General features: G+C 36.4%; 1 protein-coding gene across 2 annotated transcripts; it reads left to right on the top strand.

The window, feature by feature from the left end:
- Positions 1–6,318: 6,318 nt before the first annotated feature.
- On the top strand, positions 6,319–25,526 carry LOC149537764 (E3 ubiquitin-protein ligase UPL1-like). Of its 2 annotated transcripts, none has more exons than XM_089799156.1 (16): positions 6,319–6,689; positions 6,860–7,008; positions 10,876–10,971; positions 11,072–11,278; positions 12,198–20,153; positions 20,322–20,648; positions 21,187–21,388; positions 21,575–21,864; positions 21,949–22,301; positions 22,444–23,503; positions 23,599–23,745; positions 23,849–23,929; positions 24,035–24,260; positions 24,343–24,482; positions 24,656–24,762; positions 24,946–25,526. In XM_089799156.1, the coding sequence occupies exons 2-16, from the start codon at positions 6,976–6,978 to the stop codon at positions 25,046–25,048; spliced, it is 11,328 nt and encodes a 3,775-aa protein (XP_089655282.1). In that variant the 5' UTR covers positions 6,319–6,689; positions 6,860–6,975; the 3' UTR covers positions 25,049–25,526. The 2 variants fall into 2 exon arrangements, with proteins under 2 accessions (XP_089655282.1, XP_089655281.1); XM_089799155.1 differs by having other exon boundaries at positions 12,195–20,153.
- The last annotated feature ends 523 nt before the right edge of the window (positions 25,527–26,049 follow it).

The following is a 26,049-nucleotide window of genomic DNA, read 5'->3' as shown; positions in this document are numbered from 1 at the left end:
ATATGAAAACCCATCATAGCCAAAATACATACAAAATCAAACCAAGGGTTAATATCATGAATTACGTCATCCGACGTATTCAAAGGGTACTCAACTCAGATACTTGTCCTAATTTCTAATTAGAACAAATGGCTTAAAGGGTTGGGATTTGAACTTGAGAATTTATCTCCCCTCTCTTATCATTGAGATGATGTGATATGATACGCTCATCTTGGCAATTTAGGGAAGTCGATACCCGGTACCTGCAACCTACATAAAAACCATGCATGTACAAGCACAATATATACTAAACTAAACAGGCAATGGCAGGAAGTGGTGCATCGTGTAGATCTCGACTAGCAGGTGACTACGACTCCCTTCCTTAACCACATCAGACACACCATACATAATAGCAAACACGCACACCATACACATGCAAGTATGGGGTAAGTAACCATAAGAAAATACATAGAATAAACCATCTATCCAATCATCATTAATAACTGCAAACACTGAAATAATCATCATGCAACCATGAAATATAAAGTACCAAGTAATCTCATCATATATCAACTGAATCCATAGCACAATATCTGATAGTCTCAAAACAATGCTGCTAACCATCAACATAAAACCAGCTCTAAAAGAGTTCAACAATGTTAGCAAAAATGTGAACTAGGGGCAGACACTACACAAATATTGTTGTGTACCCGACCAAAAATGATATAAACAATTGCATTTGCCACATACATGTAATAGCATTATTGGATGTGTGTTGGACAAGTTCCATTTAGAGTGCGTACTCATCCACCATTAGTGGGACACCTTTTAAAGACACTTTTTTGGCCATTTGTATTGTAAAAGCACTTGATGGTTTCACTTTCCATACTAATGTGCCTATGCTAATAGCAAATGGATGATTTAAGGTTATGCAGAAGTGAAACAATCTAATTGTATAATAACAGTTGAGTTTAAATAGTGAGTGCTTTTTTTTCTAGTATTTTTCCCTAAAAGCATCCCAAAATAAACAATTGTGTTAAATTGTGACTTTGCAATTGTTTTCTCTCTATTGATTTTAAGATTCTATTAGCATTGTTTCTCTTGTATTAGTTTATCAGTATCAATTATCTTCAAGCATATGTGAAGTGCAAAGTTTCTTCAAAAAATGTGGGAATGGGCAGGAAATGTCCCCACCCCATCCTTATTTTACAAAAAAAATTGGAACATCCTCACTATCCTTATTTTATTTAGGGGCTTCCTAGGTACACTAGGGGGTGACTAGTAATGCCAGTTGTTTCCAAGAGTAACATACCAAAGCACATTTTAGTTACTCTTCCTTAGTTGAGCACCTGTTTGGTTAGGACATGCACCTATAAGATTTGCAAAATATTATGAAAATGGTGGTTGCCAGGAAGGTCTATGTGGCAATAGACCAATCATTACTCGTGCTCACAAAATCTTCAAACTATATAGCCCATATCCAAGATGTCTTCATCTTATTTCATACATTGTACAACTTGTTCAATATACAAAGCTACATAGAAAAAGTTGGCATGCTACGGTTATTAGACTACCAAATACAAGTTAAGTCATAGTTGGTAAGAAATATCATTATTATTATACAAAAATGCATCAATTCTGCCCAATACAGATAATTCATACAACAATCTCATCTATTGGTATCCCAACTGAGGTTAGACTGGAACATAACTAATTGTCTTTTTACCTTACTGTTAACAAGCTAAACAACTAGAAATGAGTAGTCCAACATTATATGACATCAACATGTTGATATTTGATAAACAATGGAAATAAGATACTAGAGATGAAAAGATTCCTAAAAAATTGGGAATCATTTGACTTTAGAAAAACAAGAATGACTACTCGTTAAAATTTTGATAGATAAACAAGATATAACCACCTACAAAATAGTTATAAATTCAAGGCCTTCACTCTGAAAGAGAGGACACAAAGCTAAAAGCTAGTCTCTTATTTAGCAAAGTGATAAATTTGTTAACTTTCTTTTTCTTTAACAACTACAAATTTTGCAACTGTTTGTCATAAATAATTTTTAGTTTTCTTTGCTACTTTGCAACATCAGCTAGACAATATATTTGGTTCTCAAGTAGAGAGACTCTTGTGGAAACATGTACTTAACATATAAAATTTTATGGAATCTCCTTGTCAGGATTTTTAAAAACAGATTCAGATCTAAAACTACCAAGATTAATATCTCCAAGTAAAGTAAGGAATCTCAAATTGTCTTATGCTCATTTTGAATTATAGGTTAATCTTCAAAACTATTAAAGGATCTTAGAATAGAATAGTCATTGCTTGCCAAAATGCAGGAGAGACCATCAGATTGATATTCTATAGGAAATATGTTGATCACTTGAAATCCGTGATAGGTAAGCTAATAGTAAATGATATTGTGATTATTTTTTCAACGAATCATAAAACTTTCATAGGGGAGAGTGGATTGGGATTTGTGAAGGAATTAGGACCCTTAATCTATTTCTACAACATCTACTAGTGTTTATAAAAATGGTGAATAGGAAAAGGGACAATTATCTTTGCTAAATTCACATATTGAAATTTGTGAAGCTCTTACAACCAATCCAAGGCCAAGGGTTTCAAATTCAGAAGGGAGAAAGTGAAGCTACTCTATTAAGACATTAAATTCCAACAAGTCTTCCACCCAATTTTGTGACTGCCCAATATTGTGATATTTGAGAAGGGGGAAAGGCAATTTTATAATACATAAATGAGGGATTAATTTTGTTATGTAGATCTTCTGATGGCCAAGAGGTTGTCCCTTCAATGATTTTTGGAGAAACGAAAAGACAACTATGTTGAATTTCCTGATTGGTTTATGATGTAAATTATAAATACAGAGAATTTCGATGGTGAATTTTAACAAAAAAATTGTGTTGTCTATGTGTAGGTTGTGTAGGCTCATGCCTTACATGATGCCATCGAAGTTAGGAATCTCAAATTGTCCACTTCGTAAATGTGAAAAAAATGCCCAAAGAGTTTTTTTTTTTAATCGGCAAACGATCGAAGCCTAAATTAATTATTATTATTTATTGGAATTAATTATTACTATATGTTAAGCAAAGGTAGATTCGCGCCCAAGACCTCCCACACGAGAGGCTCGCAAGTTACCATTGCGTTGTAGGCTTTTGCCTACCCAAAGAGTTTTGATTGCTTTAAGACCCTTTAATAGTTTTGAATGAATCTTTCTCACAACAATAAGACGCCCAAAGAGTTATTTAACAAAAAATTTGCACAATTAGCAACACCATCAGAAGGAAATATTGTTGGACCAAATTTAATGAGCAACTCAAAATGTAGACTTCTTAACGCAGAGCGCATCCAACCAACTCCTCCGCCAAAAAAGAAAATGTGATTGCCACTTTTTTTCTTTTTTGCTCTTGAACTTGATTTGGTTGAAAGTTTGACCAAATTGGGAAATCCTATTTTGGTCAAAATTTTGACCAAATCGAGCAAAAGAAAAAAGAAAAAAAGAAGAATTCATAAGCCAATATGGCCTTTGGTCGAAAAATAAGGGGAAAGGTATTACTGTAGGATTTTTTCTACTAATGGAGTGACAACTTGGGATCGTGTAAGCAAGCTTTGTTGAATTCTATATACCCCACACAAGTCCTTATTTCATTGGTCTTGTTTGTTTACATGTCATAATCCCCAAGTCGTGTCTATAGAAATTAGAAGAATTATATTTAGGGAATCACCATTAATCATTATAATTTATCAATTCATGATCAGGAGAGAGCATCTTGAATGTGAATTTAGAACATCAACAATAATTGCAATGCCAAATTTCTTAGCCTCAATTGCATGAACACCAACACTTTTTATTCTACATGTTTTTAAACTCTTAACATTAACCACAAGGCTTGATTAACACGAAGGAAGTTAATAATTTCCCATTTATGTATAATATATCCCTATAGGCACTTTTTAACACCACTTGTTAGTACTTGCCAGTAGGCTAAGTACTATTGTGTCATTTTTTGGATTACTCACGTTAACTTGTTATTAAATGATCTCTATTCTACCAATAAAAACTCATCTCATTCCATGTTTTTTCTATAAATATCATGTTTATGAAGAAATATGTGTGAATTTTTTAACTTTACAATCTATATATATTAATTTTCTAGCTTTTAATTAGATGAATGGATTAGAGTCTTATATGGGGATTTGTGAGTTTGCAAGAAGTATTTTTTTATTGAATATTTGTATTGTTTCTCTTATCCCTAATTTTTAGCACGCTTGTTATGTATTTTGTTTAAAAGTGCTTTTTCAACACTTCAATTATTTTATATGGATTTTAGAATAGAAAATAATATATTATAATAATATAATCAATAATTTGATATTTGTTATTTTCTAGAACTATTATAAATAATTTTTTAATTATAAATATATACATTGAAATAATTTTTTAAAAAATATTTTAAACATTTGCTTTAATTTTTTAAATTACAACTCTTACATGAGTGTTATGTTCAATTCTTAAACAAAAAAACAATTTATTATATTAAAATTTTTAATACAATTGTTAAATGTTTTATATTGTATTTATTTCATTCGTCAACTACTAATATTTACTAAATAGTTCTTTTAATTTTTATTAATTTAATTTTAATATCATATTATAAAATTTCAAAAATAAAATATTATAAAATAAAATAAAATTGAATACATTTTTTTTCAAATTATGTAGCATACTCCACAAAAAGTACTATTTCAATTATTATATTTAATAATATTGTCAAAGTATAAAATTATTATTCAACTTATTTCATATGTATTATAATGTGTAAATCTTATGTGAATTAATGTGTTGGATACAAAAATTGATGCTTTTTGATTTGAACAATCTGCGCACAATGACATGATTGTACAAAATGAATTATATATAAAATATTGGATATGATTATTGAAAATTATGAAAGTATACATTAATATATTTCATACATATAATAAATATATAATAAAATTACAAATAAATTTATATCAGAATTAAAACTAATACTATCAAAGGCAAGTACTAAGCCACTATGTGGCACTTGTTTCTTAGATGTGGTTACAAGAACATGGAGATCAATATTTGATCATCTTAATAGTGAATTCCAAAACTAGAGAAAATTTCTTAGAAGAAAAGAGTCATGAGAATCATCAACAAATGCAACTTGTAATGATATATCAAGACTTTTCAAATGCCTATACTTCATCTCTTGATTACTAAACAAATTATAATCTTAGTCTTGTATCACAATACATCAATGTTAAAGAGGTTGAAATTTCTATTAGTTCTTGACATTTCAATTTTTTTTCTCGATTACTCACCTTTTTTTTTTTTTACAATAACCAAACTTAATTGGTTTAAAAATTCCTCCAATTAAAGTTACACATTTCATATTCTTTCATGTAAAGTTAATTAAAATTTTTTACATACATGTTTAAATTTTTTTTTCCTAAACTATAGGTATTCCAAACAAATTATAAATCTCTCAATAATATCTATTCTATTAATTTAAAGTTAATCTTGAAGCTTACTCAAAGTACTTGAATGACCCATATAACAACATTAATAATATATTTTTATTGTAATTATTACTATAAAATGAATTCAACTTCCTATTCAGAACAATTGTTTCCCAAAGAAATAAATTACAAATTTAATTGAAATGAAGCTCCTTTTCAATTATTCTATTCTAAATGAAAATATAGAACATAAAAATTCATGTAATTAATAAATTTAAATAATTAAATAAGAACAACAACACTCATGAAATAAAATTATTTGTTTGTATTAAAACTTCTTTTCAATTGTTGTAGTGTTTTTACATCAACACTCCAAATCATCTAATGAAATATAAAAATTCAACCTAATGAAAGATGAGCCTTGATTTAGAGTTGAGAAGTATATTTTAAAAAGAATAATAATTTATACTCCCAATTGGAAAAGATCAAAATATAAATATTCTCTCAAAAATTGAAAAAAGTTGATATATAAAAATAATTATGATATATTCTCTCAAAAAGCTCTCCCTTAAAATAACTTGAAAAAAAAGGGTTGCCGTTTCCTTTGAAAAGAAGATTAGTTAGCCTTTAACCTTTAACCTTTAACCATCCTAATCTACCACAAACGGTAGAATATCATTCCGCACAAATCGGTGGAACCAAAACAATAAAATTAATTAATAATTAATAATAAAAAATAACCACTTTAAACATACATTAATCTGTCAAACGGAAATTTTGACAAGCTCTTTCCTCTATATAAGCATTTTCTTCCTGCATTAAAATAGTGTTTTTTATTTTAGCTTTTTTTTCCTCATACAAAGGTCCCAAATATTCATTCACTTGGCGGTGTAAAAATAGGCATTTAGGGTCTTCAGTTGGATCGAAAACCCTGCTCGGCACATTGTGTTGCAGTTTGTGCGAGCTTAGAACACGCGACCTTTTTATTGTACAGATTCCGCCGTTAACAAAATTATATCACAACCTCTGCGATTTTATTATACTTTGCTTGTATACACTTTACGCCTTCATTCATCGGCTTTCAGTACGAGTTTGGGTTGATCTGCCGGCAAAAAAATCAGTAATTTCTCGGTGTAAAGGCTGCAAATTCTTAGGGTTTTACCAGAAATTTATCGGCGAAGTTTGGGTTATAATTCGTAAGTTTTATCTTTAATTTTTGCTTTTTAACTTCAAAGTTTGGAGTTGCTTCAAGCTTACAGTCTGAATTTGTGTTTGTTTATTTTGTGTTTTTGTCAAAATGTTTTTGGTGCTTTTGGCTTTGAATTTGACAATTACGATGGAGAATGCGGTTTTTTGTGTTGTTTAGGTTGTAGCGCTGGGATTCCTGAGCGGCGATCGTGAGGGGATTTATTTTCAGACGTTTGATATGCGCTGAAGTTTAATTGTACCGCGGAAAGGTTTTCTTCGTTCAAGTAATTAGCCATGAAGTTCAAGAAGAGAAGGGGCACGGAAGCTGTAAGTGACACTATCTGCATCAATTTTCGCACGTACTTTATCAAGTGCAATTTAGATGTGTTTGAAGATTGAGTTGTTTTCCTTTTTGGCGATTTAGGATTTTAATTTTTGAGAATTGAATTTTTTTAGTGAAATCAGGGTCGATTTGCACACTCAAAAGTTCAATAATTTGAGTTAATGGAGAAATTATATGATAATGTTATCTCTTTCAGGCGATTGATAAGGCTAAGTGTTTTCCCGAGTTCAAATATAGATTAAAATTTGAACAATATGTAACGTAAAGGGTAAGTAATCCCCAGTTAGGTTTTCTAAAAGGAATTTTATAATCAAATTGGAATTTAGCTTTGAGCAACTTTTTAAAAAACCGTACTTTTACCTTTTTGCTCCTACTGTGATACCCATGCCTAAAAATTTTATTGCTTCCTTTTGCTGCTCAAGTTCAATTGGTTACAATTCATCTGTCATTATTCTGATTGAACTCTTTTATAACACGTTGAGAAGTCTTATATTGAAGATAATTATATGTTTTGAGACTTCATTTGAGAAAACAAGAGTCAAAAAGAGGGACGAGTTCTGAGATCAGTTTTGACATTCTAAGGCAAACAATGGTCTTTTATATTTAACAAATCCCATGTGCTTAAAAAAGTGCCTTTACGGGTGTTTTACTTTCATAATGAATCCTAAAGTTTTCCTTGATTACCTTAATTAAACCTTACAAGAACTAGGTTATGATTGCGAATGCTTGTGTGATTCATCCTAGGGCGAAAACAACAGCACTGTTTGTCCTTATTTGAGAATTGACATTCTGAAAATAAAGTGTCGAGCAGCCTTACACTATTGTGCTCTGTTGGGCAGTTAAATTTCTGTTTTGGTAGAAGCATTTCCAGAGAAAATATATAATTCACACAATCAATGATTTTAGAAACTATTGTTTTGGCTCTTGTATATAACCCTTTTGGAGCCTATTAAATTTTCATTACTTGTCAATATGGTGACTCAACAACAGTGAAGGACAACCATTTGCTTAGACACACCATGCATTGTATTCATTAACATTCTCTTTATATTTCGTTTGGAATACCTTTTCTGATGTCTCCTTTGTCCTTTTTCTCTAATTTTGTAGTAGGTTAGAGTTCTTTATAGGTGGCTAAAAACTGGTGTTCCTTGACAAGTATAAAAACACTGAGAGATGTGGAAATAGAGAACCCCTCCTTACTTGAGACCTTGTCTTTGCCAAATAAGGACATGTTCTAATGGAAACTGCTTCTTCCACTTGATCTAACCTTTCGTATATTTCATTTCTTCAGATATTGCACATGTCTCTTTTTGCCTTGGCAGAATTTTATGGTTATGTTACAACTACGCAAAAATAGAGGTCTAAGATTATATGGGCTTATATACTGAATTCTACACCCATTGCAAACCCCATACATATATCCCACCACTTGGAAACTGCAAAGCAAAACCTGGGTTTCCCAGGTATGCTGCAGGGTCTATCTGTCCAAACTGTGATGCTTTTTGCAGCACTTTAGCTGCACTCAAAGTAGGTGAGGTTGCAATGTTGCACCAGGTGAAAACTGTGCCTGGAGCCAGGTTAATGTCTGAACAAATTGGTAGTGTAGATTCAGCTCAAATAGTGATGGCAATAGTGGTTGATTAGAAGGTTGAAGACTTTAGGAAAGTGCAAGCTAAGCTTTATTTTAGACACCTCCTAAAATATGCTTTTTTAATAAACTAGTATGTCCAGAAAACACATATTGAGTAGAAAATTTGTAGCTTTGTTGAAAATGTGAATTACAATGAGAAAGATGGTTTTATTGTATCTGAATCACTTTATTTACTTAAAACACAGCAAAAAAGATGGTTTTATTGCATCTGAATCATCCTATGTACTAGGATGTTCTCTCTTTACATGTTTGCTTATAATCGCACGTGGTATTATTAACCCTTAAACCATGTTGGACAACATTGGCTATTCTCAACTAGTACTACTGTGTTTCTGTTTGTTTTTTCATGCTCATACTATCAATCTTTCTTGTGGCCAGTACATCATTTTTTCAAACTTGGATTGTGTATTGGGTTGTAAATACTCAGATTCGAAATTTTCAGAACTTTAAACTTGTCAGTTGCTTATAATAACTATGGTAAGAAACATTAAAGAAAGCTGAACATTGGAAGAAGCATTGAACAAGTGTTTGACAGTTACCTCTCACCATAAAGTTAAATGCTCTTTCGTTTTAATTTTCTTTCTTTCTGTTAAAATATGAACCAGAAATACATATGAATGCAACAATAGAAACTTAAAACTTAAAAAACAAATAACAGCAAGAATATTATCCTGTGAAAATCCCTCCTCTTGAGGGAAACGACCCAGCCCACAAGAATGATGATGCATCTATTCAGAATGAAAACGTGTACAATATCTCTTCTTATTGATGTCACAGATTTGACAATCAGTAAGTATGTGAACAATTTAGTCACCAAAATGTACTATGATCTTAAAGTGATCTAATAATAATACAAATAGCAGATATAAACTGAGATACAATACAAAACATAGATCAGATTCTAAACAGTACTCATAGAATTCCCTGTAATTTTGCTCATGTACCAGGCAACATATAAATTGATAGTGGTAGAAGATTACTGATCAACACTTTGTGCAAAAATCTTGACGCAAGGAGAGATTGAAGTGACAAGATAAGCGTTACCAAGACATGGCACTGCCAATACACTAAAGGCTGGATTAATAACTGGCAACCACGAATGTTAATATGCCTGTTGTTGATGTGAGAAGAGGAAACAGAAACAAGACCAAAAGCATAAACCACCAAGATAAATGAAGGCAACATGAGGAAATCACCATCAGCAATATGATGTCACATAAGAGCCGTAGAATGACTAGGAGCTAGCAATATAAGATTGATGTCAAGAATATAAATATGAACACAGTTCGAGGCCAGCACACGATAACATAAATATGATGCTGGAACACCATACAAAATTCCAGTGCTCAGAGTTGCTTACAAACTCAAACGCTTTCATTAGTAATTACGTATCCTAGGAGCACATTATGCTGTTTAAGATATGTTAAGGTGGCTGCAGAATTTGTCTTATATCCCTGACAGTATTGAACCTTGACTGCTGTCAGTGTATATATTCTTAGTTGACTTTTGAAATGTGTAAGGAATGTCTCACTATTAAGCTAAGTCACAGGGTTCGGTGAACTTCAAAGATGAAGTTCGAAATCCGTCGAATATTCAGGGGTATATCTTTTTATTAGGAAAACATTAATGTTTAATGTATATTTTGTTTATGTATTTTATTAGATATTAATATTTTGTATGTTTAGCTAATATTCTTCATTAAGTTACTATAATTAATTATTATATATATATATATATATATTTAAAAATTATATAAGGTGAATTTTATGTTGAATTTTTTCGATTTTTTTTTTACCTCACAAACTTCATCCGAACTTCATGGTTGTCACATTTGAACTTGAACTCAAACCTTTCGAGTTAGCTAAGTTTCACTTGCAGTTGCATTGGCTATTTTTCATCAGTTGTGAACCTATTTTATTTACATTTGTCTAGTGCTCTATATTTGGTTACTCAATTCAAATATTCCAGGGTCTTTTCCCCCAGTACTTGTCTTATGCAACTAGATATATTGCTCGAGGCTCTATGGACCTCCTTTTGTTGACCATGGACTAACATAATTTCGTTCTTTCTAGTACGCAAAACTGCATCAGTGGTATCATTTGTTCTTAAAATTATCTCCATTTATGTTTTTTGGAGTAGGTTTTGACGCTGTTGATTTTTTTTTTCATTGCTATTTACCCTGTTTTCTGGCACTTTTCAGCCGCCCAAAGTGAGAGCCTTCATCAACAATGTTGTCAGTGTTCCTTTTGAAAACATAGAGCTTCCTCTTAAAACATTTGTATGGGAGTATGAGAAGGTATGTTTGAGGCATCTTTTTTGGCTTGCTCTTCTACATTAGGGGTTATACTGTGATATTTATGTATCTCAGCAGTATTAACAGCATGGTGTATGTGCAGGGCGATTTTAATCACTGGATTGAGCTTTTCAATCATTTTGATTCATTCTTTGATAAATATGTAAAGCCAAGAAAAGATCTGCAGCTGGATGATGATTATCAGGAGGATGATGCTCCTTTTCCAAGATCAGCTGTTCTCCAGATCCTCCGGGTGTCTCGAACTATCCTGGAAAACTGTACAAATAAACACTTCTACTGCTCCTATGAAGTATGTATATGTTTCCTAATCATGTCACCTTAGCTTTACCACTTCTATGTGGCTGCTGTGATGTTTAATTGTTAGTATTTATTGAATCTACTGGGATATGTTTTACGATCTAAGCAACTGTTGTTTATTTTCCAATTCTTTAACCTCATGGTGATTTCCTTGTTGGGATTATGGTAGCTGATATTATAAATAGGGTGCATTTTCAACGTTTAAAGGCTGGTTTTTTTTTTTAAAGTTTGATTTGGAGAGTTCTTAGAAAGCTTCTGTAAGATGCTTTATGTATTAATATATTATTGGATCTATTCCACGAGGTTGGTAATGTGGTATTACATGTCAGGTCATTTGATTTATTTTCCTGAGTGGCTTTGCAATTCTATTCTGCTTGCTGGTCTTATTAGTTGGAGTACTCCCTGCTGTTGTTTGTGCTGTGGAATATCTTTATTTCTAAAATGAAATTTACCAGAAATGTGACAACACCTATCAGTGCTTGGGTTTCTAGGCAAATCTGAGTTTGTTTCTGAGCTCTGTTTTTACATTCAAGTTTAATGTGTTGTTGATTGAAAAAAGACAAAAGTTATCTTTGACTTAAAATGTTACCCTATGTGAGATGGGAGTTCCTGTTATGCTGGCATTTAATAGGTTCTTTTATGCACAGTTCCTAAGTATCCTTCCTTTTCACAAGGACATTAATGCCCTATGTTGAGCAAGTATTGGTTAAAATTCATAATTTCATAATTATATGTTTTGATGGGTTTAATACATTGTCGTCTGATCTGGTTCATTAATGCATTGATTTGTTAATTGGTTTTACTTTATTTTCTGCCCTTTCAAATTTATTTCCAATTTCTCATATAGTTGTATATGATGCCATGTCAATTCTTTGTTTCTTACTTCTCAATATGTCTTGTATGTGCAGCAGCATCTTTCATCATTACTGGCTTCTTCAGATGCAGATGTGGTAATTGCTAGTTTAAAGACCTTGGCTACATTTGTTAAAAAGCCAGTGGGAAAGTGTCCAATTCGAGATACTGCTCTCAATGCAAAACTGTTTGCCTTGTCTCAAGGATGGGGTGGTAAAGAAGAAGGTCTTGGACTATTAGCTTGCTCTACTGAAAATGGCCCCGATGTTGGTGGATATCGGCTAGGTTCTGCTCTTCATTTTGAATTTTATGTAGATGAATCTATTAAAAAGGAATACTCTGGAGATGAGGAGTTGAAATCATTGGGTTTGCAAGTCATTCATATACCTGACATGAGTATGCGACCTGAAAATGATATTCAGCTTTTGAAACACTTGATAGATGAATATAAGGTACCTACTGGCCTTAGATTTTCATTACTAACCAGGCTACGCTTTGCAAGATCTTTTTCACGGTTGGAAAGCAGGCAGCAATACATATGCATTCGTCTTCTTGCATTTACAGTGCTTGTCCAGGCAAGTAATGATGCTACTGACCTGACAGCTTTTTTTACAAATGAACCTGAGTTTGTAAATGAACTTGTATCTTTGGTACGCTTCGATGATTTAGTACCCGAAGATATTCGTATTTTGGCAATTCTAGCATTGGCTGCTCTTTATCAGGACAGGTCTCGTCAAACAACTGTTTTAAGTGTCATCACATCAGGTGGCCATCGTGGCATCTTACCCAGTCTCATGCAGAAGGCAATAAGTTCAATTTCCAGTGGATCAGCTGATTGTTCGATTAATTTCCTAGAAGCACTTCTGTCTCTGGTAACAGTTTTAGTGTCTTCTTCATCAGGCTGCTCTGCTTTGAGGGATGTGGGATTAATGCCAACATTGCTGCCTCTTTTAAAAAATTTGAATACACAGCACATACACTTGGTAACTGCAGCTGTACATGTTCTTGAGGCTTTTATGGATTACAGTAATCCTGCAGCAATTTCATTCAGAGATTTAGGAGGTCTGGATAATACTATTGCCCGCTTAAAGCTTGAAGTCTGTTGTGTTGAGGAAGGTACAGGGAAGGAGATAGCAGAAATACAGCTACATGGAAAGGGAAAAGCTCCTCTAACTGATGCTAGTGTCTCTGGGGTAGCACAAGCAGTTCAATCTGAAACATTGGTTCCTTATCATAGAAGGCTTCTAATGAAAGCTTTGCTACGGGCTATATCTCTTGGAACATATGCTCCTGGAAATACTGCACGACTGTATGGATCTGAAGAAAGTGCATTGCCATTTTGCCTTTGTACCATATTCAGAAGAGCAAAAGACTTTGGTGGTGGTGTCTTTTCGCTTGCAGCTACAGTGATGAGTGATCTTATTCACAAAGATCCAACTTGCTATTCTGTGCTAGACTCTGCTGGTTTGCCTGATGCCTTTTTGGGTGCTATATTGGCTGGTGTTCTTCCTTCTGCAGAAGCAGTATCTTGTATACCACAATGTTTGGATGCATTGTGCCTCAATAACCTTGGTCTTCAGGCCATTAGCGAACGTGGTGCATTGAAATGTTTTGTGAAAATTTTTACATCAAAAATCTACTTACGGGCTTTGGCAAATGACACTCCTGGATCCTTATCAACTGCCTTAGATGAGTTGATGCGACATGCAGCTTCTTTGCGTGGACCTGGGGTTGATGTATTGATTGAAATCTTAAATACCATAGCAAAAATTGGTTCTGGTCAAGAGACACCTTCCTTGTTGCAAGACTCTGCCAGTACATCTGCTCCCATGGACACAGATTTTATTTCGTTAGACGGTGAGGAATCTTCAAGTGCAACTCCTGAGCAGGCAGTTGATGGTTCATCTGATAGTTCTATTTCAAATTTGGAATCTTTTCTCCCAGATTGTATTAGCAATGCCACACGTCTCTTAGAAAATATTCTTCATAATACAGATACATGTGGGGTATTTATTGAGAAAAAGGGTATTGAAGCTGTGCTGCAGCTGTTTGATTTACCACTTTTACCATTGTCATTTGCAAGTGGCCAGAATATTGCTGTAGCTTTTAAAAACTTTTCACCACAGCACTCATCTCCACTTACAAGAGCTGTTTGCACTGCTCTTAGAGAACATTTGAAGCCTGCGCTTGAGTTAGCAGATTCTCTGGCCGGGAGAAAGTTAGCAGATGTTGAAGTATCAGAGCGAATGAGAACTTTGAGATGCTTTTCCAGTCTTGAGGGGGTTTTATCCTTCTCAACCCATCTGCTGAAAAGTACTACAACAATGATGCCCGAGCTTGGCTCTGGTGATGCAGATATCTTGAAAGATGTAGGAAAAGTTTACAAAGAAGTACTTTGGCAGATATCTCTAGTCAATGATGCAAAGAAAGAGATTGAGCAGGCATCTACAGCTGTAAATGCATCAGGATCAGAAGCAGCCAATGATGCAAGTACAGTTTCAGTTGTTAGATATGTTAATCCAGTGTCTATGAGAAATGGGCCTTCATCTGGTTGGGGGATTGATCCTGAGTTCCTTTCTGTTATACACGCTGGAGAAGGATTGCATCGTCATAACCGGAGGGACCATGGTGTTGATGGTCTTTCAAGAATGCGTCTTGGCCGACTTGGAAGACAAGCGGATACAGTGGATATTGATATTGGTGGCTCGATAAATGCAGCTGAAACATCACAAGCCCAGGAGTCTAAAAAGAAGTCACCTGATTCCCTTGACTTTGAGACCGTGAGTAAAGTTGCTACTGCTATGCGATCTTTTTATGTCAATCTTGTAAAGGTGTTGGTAGTTCCAAATCGTCGCCGAGATGATACAGGATCCCTTAGTAGTGCTGCAAAGAGTGTAGTGATCTCTCTTGCAAAACTTTTTAATGAGAGTCTAGATGCGGAGAAAAGCTGCACCTTTTCTGAGTTTGAGTTATCACTTTCTACAAAATGTAGGTACTTGGGGAAGGTTGTGGATGACATGGCAGCAGTTATCTATGACAACCGAAGGCGAATGTGTAATACAGCTGTTGTGAATTACTTCTATGCACATGGTACAATCCAAAAACTATTGACCACTTTTGAAGCAACAGGTCAATTATTATGGAGTGTACCAATTATGTCACAGCCAGTAATGGAAACTGAAAATGAAAAAGAGAATGAGAATGACAAAGTAGAGCATGCCCCTTGGTTATTAGAGACACTGCGAAGTTATTGTAAACTCTTGGAGCATCTTGTTAATTCTTCTTTGCTCCTAACTACAAATTCTTCTTCACAGCTATTAGTTCAGTCGGTAACTGAAGCATCTTTCAATGTTCCAAGGGATCCAGAGGTATTTGTACGCGCTGTCCAGGCCCAAGTTCTATCTGCTATTCTCCCCATCTGGAACCATCCAATGTTCTGCTGCTGCAATCCATCTCTGATAACCTCTGTAGTTTCAATCATTACCCATGTATACTCTGGAACAGGTGATGCTAAAGGAAACAGAAATGGTGGTCCAGGGAGTAGTGCTCAACGTTTCAGAGTCCATCCTCCAGATGAGACTTCTATTTCTATGATTGTTGACATGGGTTTCCCAAGATCCAGGGCTGAGGAAGCATTAAGGAGGGTTGAAACAAACAGCGTTGAAATGGCTATGGAGTGGTTGTTCAATCATCCTGAGGAGCCTGCTCAAGAAGATGATGAACTTGCACAAGCTCTGGCCTTGTCACTAGGGAAATCTTCTGAGGCTCCCAAAGATGAATCTTCTGAAAAAGGGAAAGAGATTCTGAATGAAGAGAAACTTCCCGAAAATCCTCCAGTCGAAGATATTCTCGCCACTTGCATGAATATGTTGCAGAGCACAGACGCTATTGCTTTTCCCATGACTGATTTGATTGTGACTCTGTGCTGTCAAAACAAAGGCCAGTATCGCCTTAGAGTTGTTCCTTATCTTGTTCAACATTTAAAACTCTGGAAAGTGGATGGAACAGAAAAAGATAATAGTCCTGTATCCACAATTTCTCATCTTTTGGCATTAGTTTTGAGTGAAGATAGTAGTGCAAGAGAAGTGGCAGCAGAAAATGGTCTTGTTGCTACTGCATTGGAGTTATTGTCTTGTTTTCCCCCAAAGAATGTTGCAGGCGAGAAAATTTCTGTTCCTAAATGGGTGACTGCATTGCTACTTGTACTTGACCATATGTTGCAATGTAAGCTGCAGCTTCCCTCCGATCCTCAGAATACTAATGGCACTGGATCACATGCCAATACTCCAGAAGATAATTCAGCTGGTATGAGTACAGAAAATAACACTAATAAGCCTCCATTGGAAGAAAACAATAAAGAGATTAGCCCATTCATGGGAATTTTAGGAAAGCCATCTGGTTACATGACCACAGATGAACAGCACAAGGCTATGAACATTGCTTGTGACTATTTACAGCTATATCTGCCAGCAACCACGGTACAGTCAGTTCTTCAGTTGTGTGCTAGACTAACAAAGTCACATTCAATGGCTATAAAGTTTCTTGAGAGAGGTGGATTGTCATCACTCTTAAGCCTTCCTCGAAGCAGTTTTTTCCCTGGTTTTGATAGTGTGGCAGCTGCTATTATCCGCCACCTTCTCGAGGATCCGCAGACTCTTCAAATTGCAATGGAGGTCGAGATTAGGCAGACGTTAATCAATATCTTAAATCGTCATGGTGGCCGTGTCTCTCCTCGAACATTTTTGACATCTATGGCCCCTGTCATTTCTCGTGAACCTACAATTTTTATGCAGGCTGCAGCTGTGGTGTGTCAGTTGGAAACTGTAGGGGGAAGGCCTAATATCATATTGTCAAAGGAAAAAGAGGACAAAGAAAAGGGAAAAGATAAGGAGAAAGTGAAGGAGAAAGACAAAGCTAAAACCTTTTGTAATACTGAGGCATGTCTTCCATCATCAGGTGATGTTGGTCGGGTTCATGATGGACTCAGCAGACCACATGATGGACTGCCTAAGACTCCAAAGGGCCATAAGAAGATCCCTCACAGTTTTACCCAAGTTATAGATCAGCTTCTTGAGGTGATTTTGCACTATCCACCTCCCAGTCAGGATGAAGAATGTACAGGTTTAACAATGGCTATGGAGGTTGACGAAGTTGCTCCTAAAGAAAAAGGAAAAGCAAAGATCGAGGATATCACGGTTTCAGAAAGTGACAATGTTCCTGATGGCTCTGCAGAGTTGGCTAAAGTTGCTTTTATTTTAAAGCTAATGAGTGATATCCTTCTTATGTATATACATGCAGCTGGGGTTGTTCTGCGACGGGATTCAGAGAGTAGTCAAGGTCGCGGGCCTTGCCAAGGAGCAGATGTCTCAGGACATGGAGGCCTTTTGTATCATGTATTGCACAGGCTTTTACCCTATCCTGTGAATAAAACATTGGAAAACAATAGTGAAGAGTGGAGAGAAAAGTTATCGGAAAAGGCCTCTTGGTTTCTGGTTGTGATATGTGGTAGATCCAGTGAAGGAAGAAAACGGGTTATATCAGAAATTGTCCGAGCCCTTAATATGGCTTCTAATTCTGTTATGGGCTCTTCCAAGCATGTCCATTTGCCGAATAAGAAGGTCCTCTCTTTGGTGGAGTTGGTAAATGCCATTCTATCAAACAATGCATCTTCAGGTAATACTCAGGTGCCAGGATGCTCTCCTGATATGGCAAAAACAATGATTGACTCAGCTATGGTCCAAGCATTGACAAGTACTCTTCAGGTGATTGATTTGGATCATCCTGATGCTCCAAAACTTGTAAATCTTATTCTCAAGGCTCTGGAAGCACTAACGAGAGCTGCTAGCACTGGAGAGCAAATTTACAAGTCTGAAGATATTGATAAGAAGAAGACTTTGGCAGCTGAAGAAAGAAACCTTGCTGGGACGAACAGGGTTACTAGTGGAGAGGAAACACAAACTCAGCAGAATGAAATCAGTCAGGATGCAGAACAACACACAACAGGCGTGGCCCAGCGACAGGTGCAGATTGCAGAAGGTCAGTTAGGCCCAGCAAGTGATCAAGCTGGTAATGTGAATGAGCATATGGAGCATGATATGCGGATAGAAAGGGAGGATACTAGAGAAGCACATAATTCACCAGTGCATGCAGAAGAATTTATTCGTGGAACTGTCGAAGTTACCACAGATTTACACAACTCAACTACAGAAGTGTCTTTCCGGGTGGAACACAGAGCAGATGATGAGATGGGTGATGAAGAAGATGATGAGGACATGGATGATGATGTTGAGGAAGAGGATGATGAAGACGAGGACGAAGAGGATGACATAGAAGGAGAAGAAGGTACTGCCCACATGTCATTAGCTGATACTGATGTTGAAGATCATGAAGATAATGGACTTGGGGATGATTATGGTGATGACATGGTAGAGGAGGATGATGACGACGACTTTCCTGAGAATCGTGTTATTGAAGTAAGGTGGAGAGAAGGTTTGGATGGATTGAATCATGTACAGGTTCTGGGACATGCTGGAGGAGGTGGTAATTTGGTAGATCTTTCTGCTGAGCCTTTTCAGGGAATCCACATGGAGGACATATTTGGTCTTCGCCGTCCTGCAGGAGTTGATCGACGTCGCCCAACAGGCCACAGACCATTTCCTGAACGTCCTGGACTTGATCGTGGAGGTGCCTTTCAACACCCTCTGCTTACAAGGCCTGCTCCGTCGGGTGGAGCATCTTCCAATGGTTCTATATGGGCTGCTTCTGGAAATATTTCTAGAGATTCGGCAGCAATATCAGGAGGAAGCTTTGATGTTGCACAATTTTTCATGTATGATGCTCCCATGCTGTTACCCCCTGATCATTCGGGAGGTGCATTTTTTGGAGATCGTGGGGTGGGTGGTCCACCTCCATTGCTCGATTTTTCAATGGATCCTATATTTTTAACAGGAAGGCGTGGTCCAGGTAATGGGAGGTGGACTGATGATGGCCAACCACAAGCTGGGGCTCATGCTGCAAGCATTGCTCAAGCAGTAGAAGAGGAATTCCTTTCACAACTGCGGAGCCTTACTCAATCATTTGATGAGAGCCCATCAGCACAGGCTGTTGCTCCTAGTACAGATAATACTGATGGAGGGCAACAAACTACACCTGCAGTTATGGAAACTGATGTACAGCCTAGTGTGCCACCTAGTAATCCTAGTGGGCAACAAATTGAAGAACATCAAATGAGTGAAGCTGACCAAACACAGGTGCAGCAGAATGCTAGAATAGAACACAGTGAGCTGAGGCAGTCAGATTTTGATGTTGAAGGCAATCGGGATGATCCTGATGTTCTGATGCGGGATGAAGCTAATGAAGCAGGAAATAGGGATGTAGAATCTGAAAGTCAAGACAGTGAAGGAAGTGGTGCAACTATGGGTGAAAGTCTTCGTAGTCTGGAAGTTGAAACTGGAAGTGCAGATGGCCGCGAGGAAACTGAAAGACAGGTTGGTAACCAGACACTGGCAGTTTCTGCTGCTGACAATTCAAATGCTAGGGGCAACAGCATGGATGCAGAGAACATTAATAGTGAATTGAGAGGTGAAGTTTTAGTTGGTCAAGAACAGGATGCACCTGCAGACCAGAGTCATGCAATTGCTGAAACTTCAGTCCATTTGGAGGCTCAGGATCAAGCTGCTCAAGGTGAAAATAATGAATCAGCTGTGAGGAGCAGTGAGGAAACTAGGACAAACACTATTGACCCTACATTTTTGGAAGCACTTCCAGAGGATCTTCGAGCTGAAGTACTAGCCTCTCAGCAAGTTCAGTCTGTGAGAACTGGAAATTACCAACCTCCTCCAGCAGAAGATATTGATCCAGAATTTCTAGCAGCACTTCCTCCAGATATTCAGGCTGAAGTCTTGGCACAACAGCGTGCACAGAGAGTTGTGCAAAGCCAGCAAGCTGAAGGGCAGCCTGTAGATATGGACAGTGCTTCCATTATTGCAACATTCCCTGCCGAGCTTCGTGAGGAGGTTGCCTTGAACATCCATTTTTGTCTAGAATGTCTAATGATTCTTTATTATTTATTGATAAATTAGGATCACTAATCCAAGCTTTTGATATTCCTTTTCAGACTCCATTGTAAATCTTCAATCTTTATGTGTCTTTTTTGTTAATGCTTATCCTCCTATTGTTTTCAGGTTCTGTTAACTTCCTCAGAAGCAGTTCTTGCTGCCTTGTCTCCAGCACTTCTTGCAGAAGCACAGATGCTGAGAGAACGAGCAATGAGTCAGTACCAGCACCGTGGCTTTCTTGGAGCAGGGCATAGACTTGGTGGTAGAAGACACAATATAGGTAGTGGAGGCCAGGCTTTGGAGCGGGGTGTGGGCAATAGTATTGGCCTTACACTGGGCCGCAGACCAGGTACATCCCTTGGTAATGCAATAAAGATGAAAGAAGTGGAAGGGAAAGCTCTGGTAGATACAGATGCTCTCAAAGCAATGCTACAGCTTTTGAGGCTAGCTCAGGTATCTATGATACTAAAGTTATCAAGGCTTATTTTTGAGGACTTCGATATTGCTTAGTATCATATTTATAGCTGCAGAAAAGAAGACCACTTACTGTTCACAATGTTATACATAGCACTACTAGAGGATTTAAAAACTTACAAAATAACTGTTCAGAGTGTTGTGGGCTCAGAATTGCTATAAAAAATTGGATGATGACTTTTTATGTTAGTAGTATCTATATACCGGAACTATTGTGCAAGCACTTTCTAATCTATTTGTAATCCCAACTACATTTTTATAATTCTTTATATCAATTTGACATGATAATACATGATCTGGTAAATGCATGTTGCATTTTTTGAATTTTCTGTCAAGCCTTATGTTTTATTGAAAGAATCTGATGCACAGTACTTCTGTGTTTTGTTTTTTAGAAGTTGGATATTTGTTTCATTCTTTTATGTGTGGCAACCAGGTTTAAATGTTTGCGGTTTTGGGTGTATTATCTTTTGAAATGATTGATATGGTTCATAAGTTACTAATCCTTCAATTTTTTCAGCCTTTGGGTAAAGGTCTGCTTCAAAGACTTCTATTGAATCTCTGCGCTCATAGTGCTACAAGGGCTACTTTAGTTTGCCTTCTGCTAGATATGTTGAGACCCGAAGCAGAAGGATTTCTAGTTGAGTCCAATGGTATTTCAACTCAGAGGCTCTATGGATGCCAGTGGAATGTGGTTTATGCACGGTCCCAACTTTCAGATGGTATCGATCTTTTGGATTGAAATCCTCTTTGCTTTTATGAATTTCTTTGTACATGAAGTATTAAACACATGAATGGAATGCTAAAAAATAAAAAACACACACAATTGAATCGAGAAACTAAAAATCTTTTGCCAAATGGATTATGGAAATCTAATAAGATTAATTAATAATACTGTTTATGCACAGGTGTACCGCCTCTTGTTTCTCGCCGTGTTCTAGAGATTTTGACATATCTAGCAAAAAATCATTTTGGTGTTGCTGATCTTCTTTTCTACATGGAATCGTGCCCAACATTGGATGCGTCATCTCAAACATCTACAATATCAAATGGGGAGAAAGGGAAAGGGAAGATTGTTGATGAATTTCATGGTTCACATTCAGCAGAGAGAACTGAAAGGGTGGAAATTCCTCTAATATTACTTCTAAAGCTGCTCAATCAGCCCTTGTTTTCAAGAAGCAGTGCTCATCTAGAACAGGTAACTTTGTAATTTAATATTTTAATTTATGTTTTAGCTTTTCTGTAAATCAGATTGCTACAATTACTTTCTGGCTGTTTGCAGCTTATGGGGCTTCTTGAGGTTGTCATGAACAATGTTGGAGTTCGAAATGAATTAGAAGCTCCTCCTAGTCAACCACAGGATGTTGTGACACAAGCAGATGATGTTCATGTTGAAAGTGAGTCCCTACCTGAGGTTGGTGCCAGTGTTGCTCCAGCTATCCAAATGGGTGAACCAGCTTCTGTGGAAACCAATGATGATGCTTCCTTACCTGGGAGCTCAGATGTGACAAGAACATCTGAAGGTCAGGAAGCCTCAGCTTCAGGGTTAAAGAAGGAAATTGATGCATCAGAGGTTCTCCTCCAACTGCCCCAGAGAGAGTTACAGAACCTCTGTAAACTTTTGGCAAAGGAGGGGTATGTCAAGTTGTCATTGTTGATAATAGCATCAACTGTATTGAATGAAATATAGTTTGCTTGGGAAGTGCTTTTTGAATTGCAGGGATTTTGGTATTTTTTCTTAGATTAAATGTAGAATCTAAGGTCTCTTGTTGTGCAGGCTGTCGGATACGGTGTATGCCAAGGTGGCCGAAGTTCTTAAGAAGCTAGCTAGCATTGCGCTGACTCATCGGAAGCTTTTCATTTCTGAATTGGCAGATTCTGCCCGTTATCTTAGTGGTGGCGCAGTTGATGAGCTTGTAACACTTAGAGACATGGAGTTATTGGGGGGGAATGCTTGTTCAATGGCTGGAGCAGCTATATTGAGAGTGTTACAAGCAATGAGTAATTTAACATCAGATGTTGGTACAGGTGTTACTGATGATAAGGAACAGGAAATACTTTCAGTTGTTGGGGAACTAAACATGGCTCTTGATCCATTATGGCAAGGACTGAGTGTTTGTATAAGTAAAATAGAGCAGAGTTTGGGAAATGCTTCAGATGTTTCAGCTTCAGCAGGTAGAAATGCTGGTGCAACATCTGTCGCACCCCCTCTACCTCCTGGTACACAAAGGGTTTTGCCATTTATAGAGGCATTTTTTGTTTTATGCGAGAAATTTCAGTTAGTAACTAGTGGCGCACAGCATGATTCTGATGATGCTAGTACTAGTGATGCTGCACAAATTAGAAAAGCAGAGGCAGGTATGACATTTGTTAAGTTTGCTGACAAGCATCGCAAACTTCTCAATGCTTTTATACGGCAGCATCCTGGGTTGCTGGAGAAATCCCTTTCTCTCATGTTAAAAACACCTCGTCTGATTGATTTTGACAATAAGCGATCATTTTTCCGCTCACGGATTAGACAACAAAATGAGCAGCACAACTATAACCCTCTTCGAATTTGTGTTCGTAGAACATATGTGCTAGAAGATTCTTATAGTCAATTACGGATGCGATCTGTTGATGATATTAAAGGGCGCTTGACAGTGCAGTTTCAGGGAGAGGAGGGTATTGATGCTGGTGGCTTAACAAGAGAATGGTACCAATTACTGTCAAGGGTGATATTTGACAAAGGAGCGTTGCTGTTTACTACAGTTGGAAATGAATCTACTTTTCAGCCCAATCCAAATTCTGTTTATCAGACTGAACACCTATCGTACTTCAAATTTGTTGGAAGAGTGGTATTGATTTCACCTTTTTCCTTTGTTGGTAAATATTAAATTTTTGTGAGTTTACTATTAATAGCTGTGGTTTTTACTTTCAATGTTTTTGGTAGGTTGCTAAAGCATTATTTGATGGTCAACTGCTGGATGTTCACTTCACCCGATCTTTCTACAAACACATACTTGGAGTTAAAGTTGCATACCAAGATATTGAGGCCATTGATCCAGATTACTTTAAGAACCTGAAATGGGTGCTTGAGGTGAGTGACTACACTGAGCTTGGTTGATAACTGTTACCTAAATTAGAAATTTCCTCATACATAAACTGTTGTAAATTTATGCTAATACTAGAATTTGTTGCAGAATGATATTAGTGATGTACTTGACCTCACATTCAGCATAGATGCAGATGAGGAAAAACGTATTCTATATGAGAAGACAGAGGTACCTTATTTTTTATTGCTTTTTCCCTTGGTGGGGCGGGCTATATGCTGGTGAATGACATCTTTTAATGTTGGAGGTCAAACATGCGGTTCTTTGTCTGTGTAGGTAACTGATTATGAGCTTATCTCTGGGGGAAGAAATATACGTGTCACAGAAGAAAACAAACATCAATATGTGGATCTTGTAGCAGAGCATATACTGACAAATGCTATCCGTTCCCAAATTAATGCCTTTATGGAAGGATTCAATGAATTGATACCAAGGCATCTAATATCAGTATTCAATGATAAAGAACTTGAACTTTTGATTAGTGGCCTTCCTGAAATTGATTGTAAGTTTTAAATAATGTTTGTGTTGTCATAAGCTTGTAATTTCTACAAATGGATTATTTGCTGACGTAGTGAGTATGGCAGTTGATGATCTAAAGTCCAGCACAGAATACACGGGGTATACTTCAGCATCTCCTGTGATTCAGTGGTTTTGGGAGGTGGTGCAAGGATTTGGTAAGGAAGATATGGCACGCTTGTTGCAGTTTGTGACAGGAACCTCAAAGGTACCTAGTTTTAGCTCTTGAATCAATCCCCATATGACATCAGTCAGCCATTAGAGCTTATTGTATATCAATATTATTGGTAGCAATGCTTTAATGAATTGCTATCACATCCCTTTTTCATTTTTCTGTAGTTAAAATCAGTGCTCAACTGATATTCTTTGAAAAATTTATAGGTTCCTTTGGAAGGGTTTAAAGCTCTTCAGGGCATATCTGGCCCTCAAAGGTTTCAGATTCACAAGGCATATGGTGCGCCAGAACGTTTGCCTTCAGCTCACACATGGTGAGTGATTATACTTCTTATATTGACTGGTCACTTTGTACACTTACGTTTTATTAGTTCACTTTGTACATTTACGTTTTATTATTCACTTTGAACATTTTCATTTTATTAGTTCACTTTGTACATTTACATTTTATTAGTTCAAATGGCTTTCTGACTATATTTCTTGCGCTATTTATGCAGCTTCAATCAGTTAGACTTGCCTGAGTACTCTTCTAAGGAACAGCTGCAGGAGCGATTGCTATTGGCAATTCATGAAGCTAGTGAAGGGTTCGGCTTTGGTTGATCTGATGAAAGAAAATTATCCAGTATGCATTCCATGGGAGAAATTGTAGTTGGGAGATTACTGCCAGTGCTCTTTCAATATTATTAGGAATCTGACATCTAAGTTTTCATGTCAGATGTTGGAGACTTACCTTGAATGATTATGTCGGTTTGTATAAATCTCTTAATGTTGACGGAAGTCATTTTTCTGCTCACTGAAAAAGCATTTTGCAGTGAGTCTGTCCTTTGTCCATTGCAGCAATTGATAATTTTTGTTGTATAAGCCATTTGAGCATAGGGTGAGATGTACCATTGATTTTTGCCCACCTTGTTTTGGTAGTAATGTGGCAATGCCATTGAATTGATCTCTCATGAATATGTACATTATGATGGAATCTGTAAGTTTCATGACGCTGCTGGATAAGTATTTGTAAGTAAAGCAATTTCTTTGAATTTTGATGAAGATAAATGAAGGTGCCCATTGTTCTTTTTGTGTACAATTGGACTACTTATATGCAGTTTGATAGTTTTGGAATCGCGAGTGACTTGCAGATTATGCCATTTTCATTCTTCTCAACTAAAAGGTCTAACAATGCTGTAACATTATCAGTATTTGAACAGTTATGCTTAATCAATGTGTTTGAAAGTCGGCAATTTTGGAAAGTTGTATAATCTTTTTCAATGTCTATATAAACATTAGAATGAATATAACAATTACGAACACCCTTTTACCATATCTAGATATATTGTAGAAATACATAGTAACCTGGAAGCCTGAGATAGTATGGGGCTAGACTAAATTGCGCAGATTAATAAATATCAAATATTACAAATTGGATAGAAATATACATCTTTATTTACTTTTGTAAGTTGGAATGATGAAAATTAAAGTGTAGCTGAAATGGAATGTCAAGCACAATCTAAGCCCACAACTTTTTGTGGAGGATGATGCTTCAGCCATATGTGCCTCATTTGTAGTTTCTAAATATGCTTTTGTTGCATTTGCCATTGATATTCTACTGC

Source organism: Cupressus sempervirens, chromosome 9 (genome assembly GCF_028749045.1).
Source record: "Cupressus sempervirens isolate cs-2001-9-10 chromosome 9, ASM2874904v1, whole genome shotgun sequence".
NCBI lineage: Eukaryota > Viridiplantae > Streptophyta > Pinopsida > Cupressales > Cupressaceae > Cupressus > Cupressus sempervirens.
This window is presented reverse-complemented; position numbering and strand designations above follow the sequence as displayed.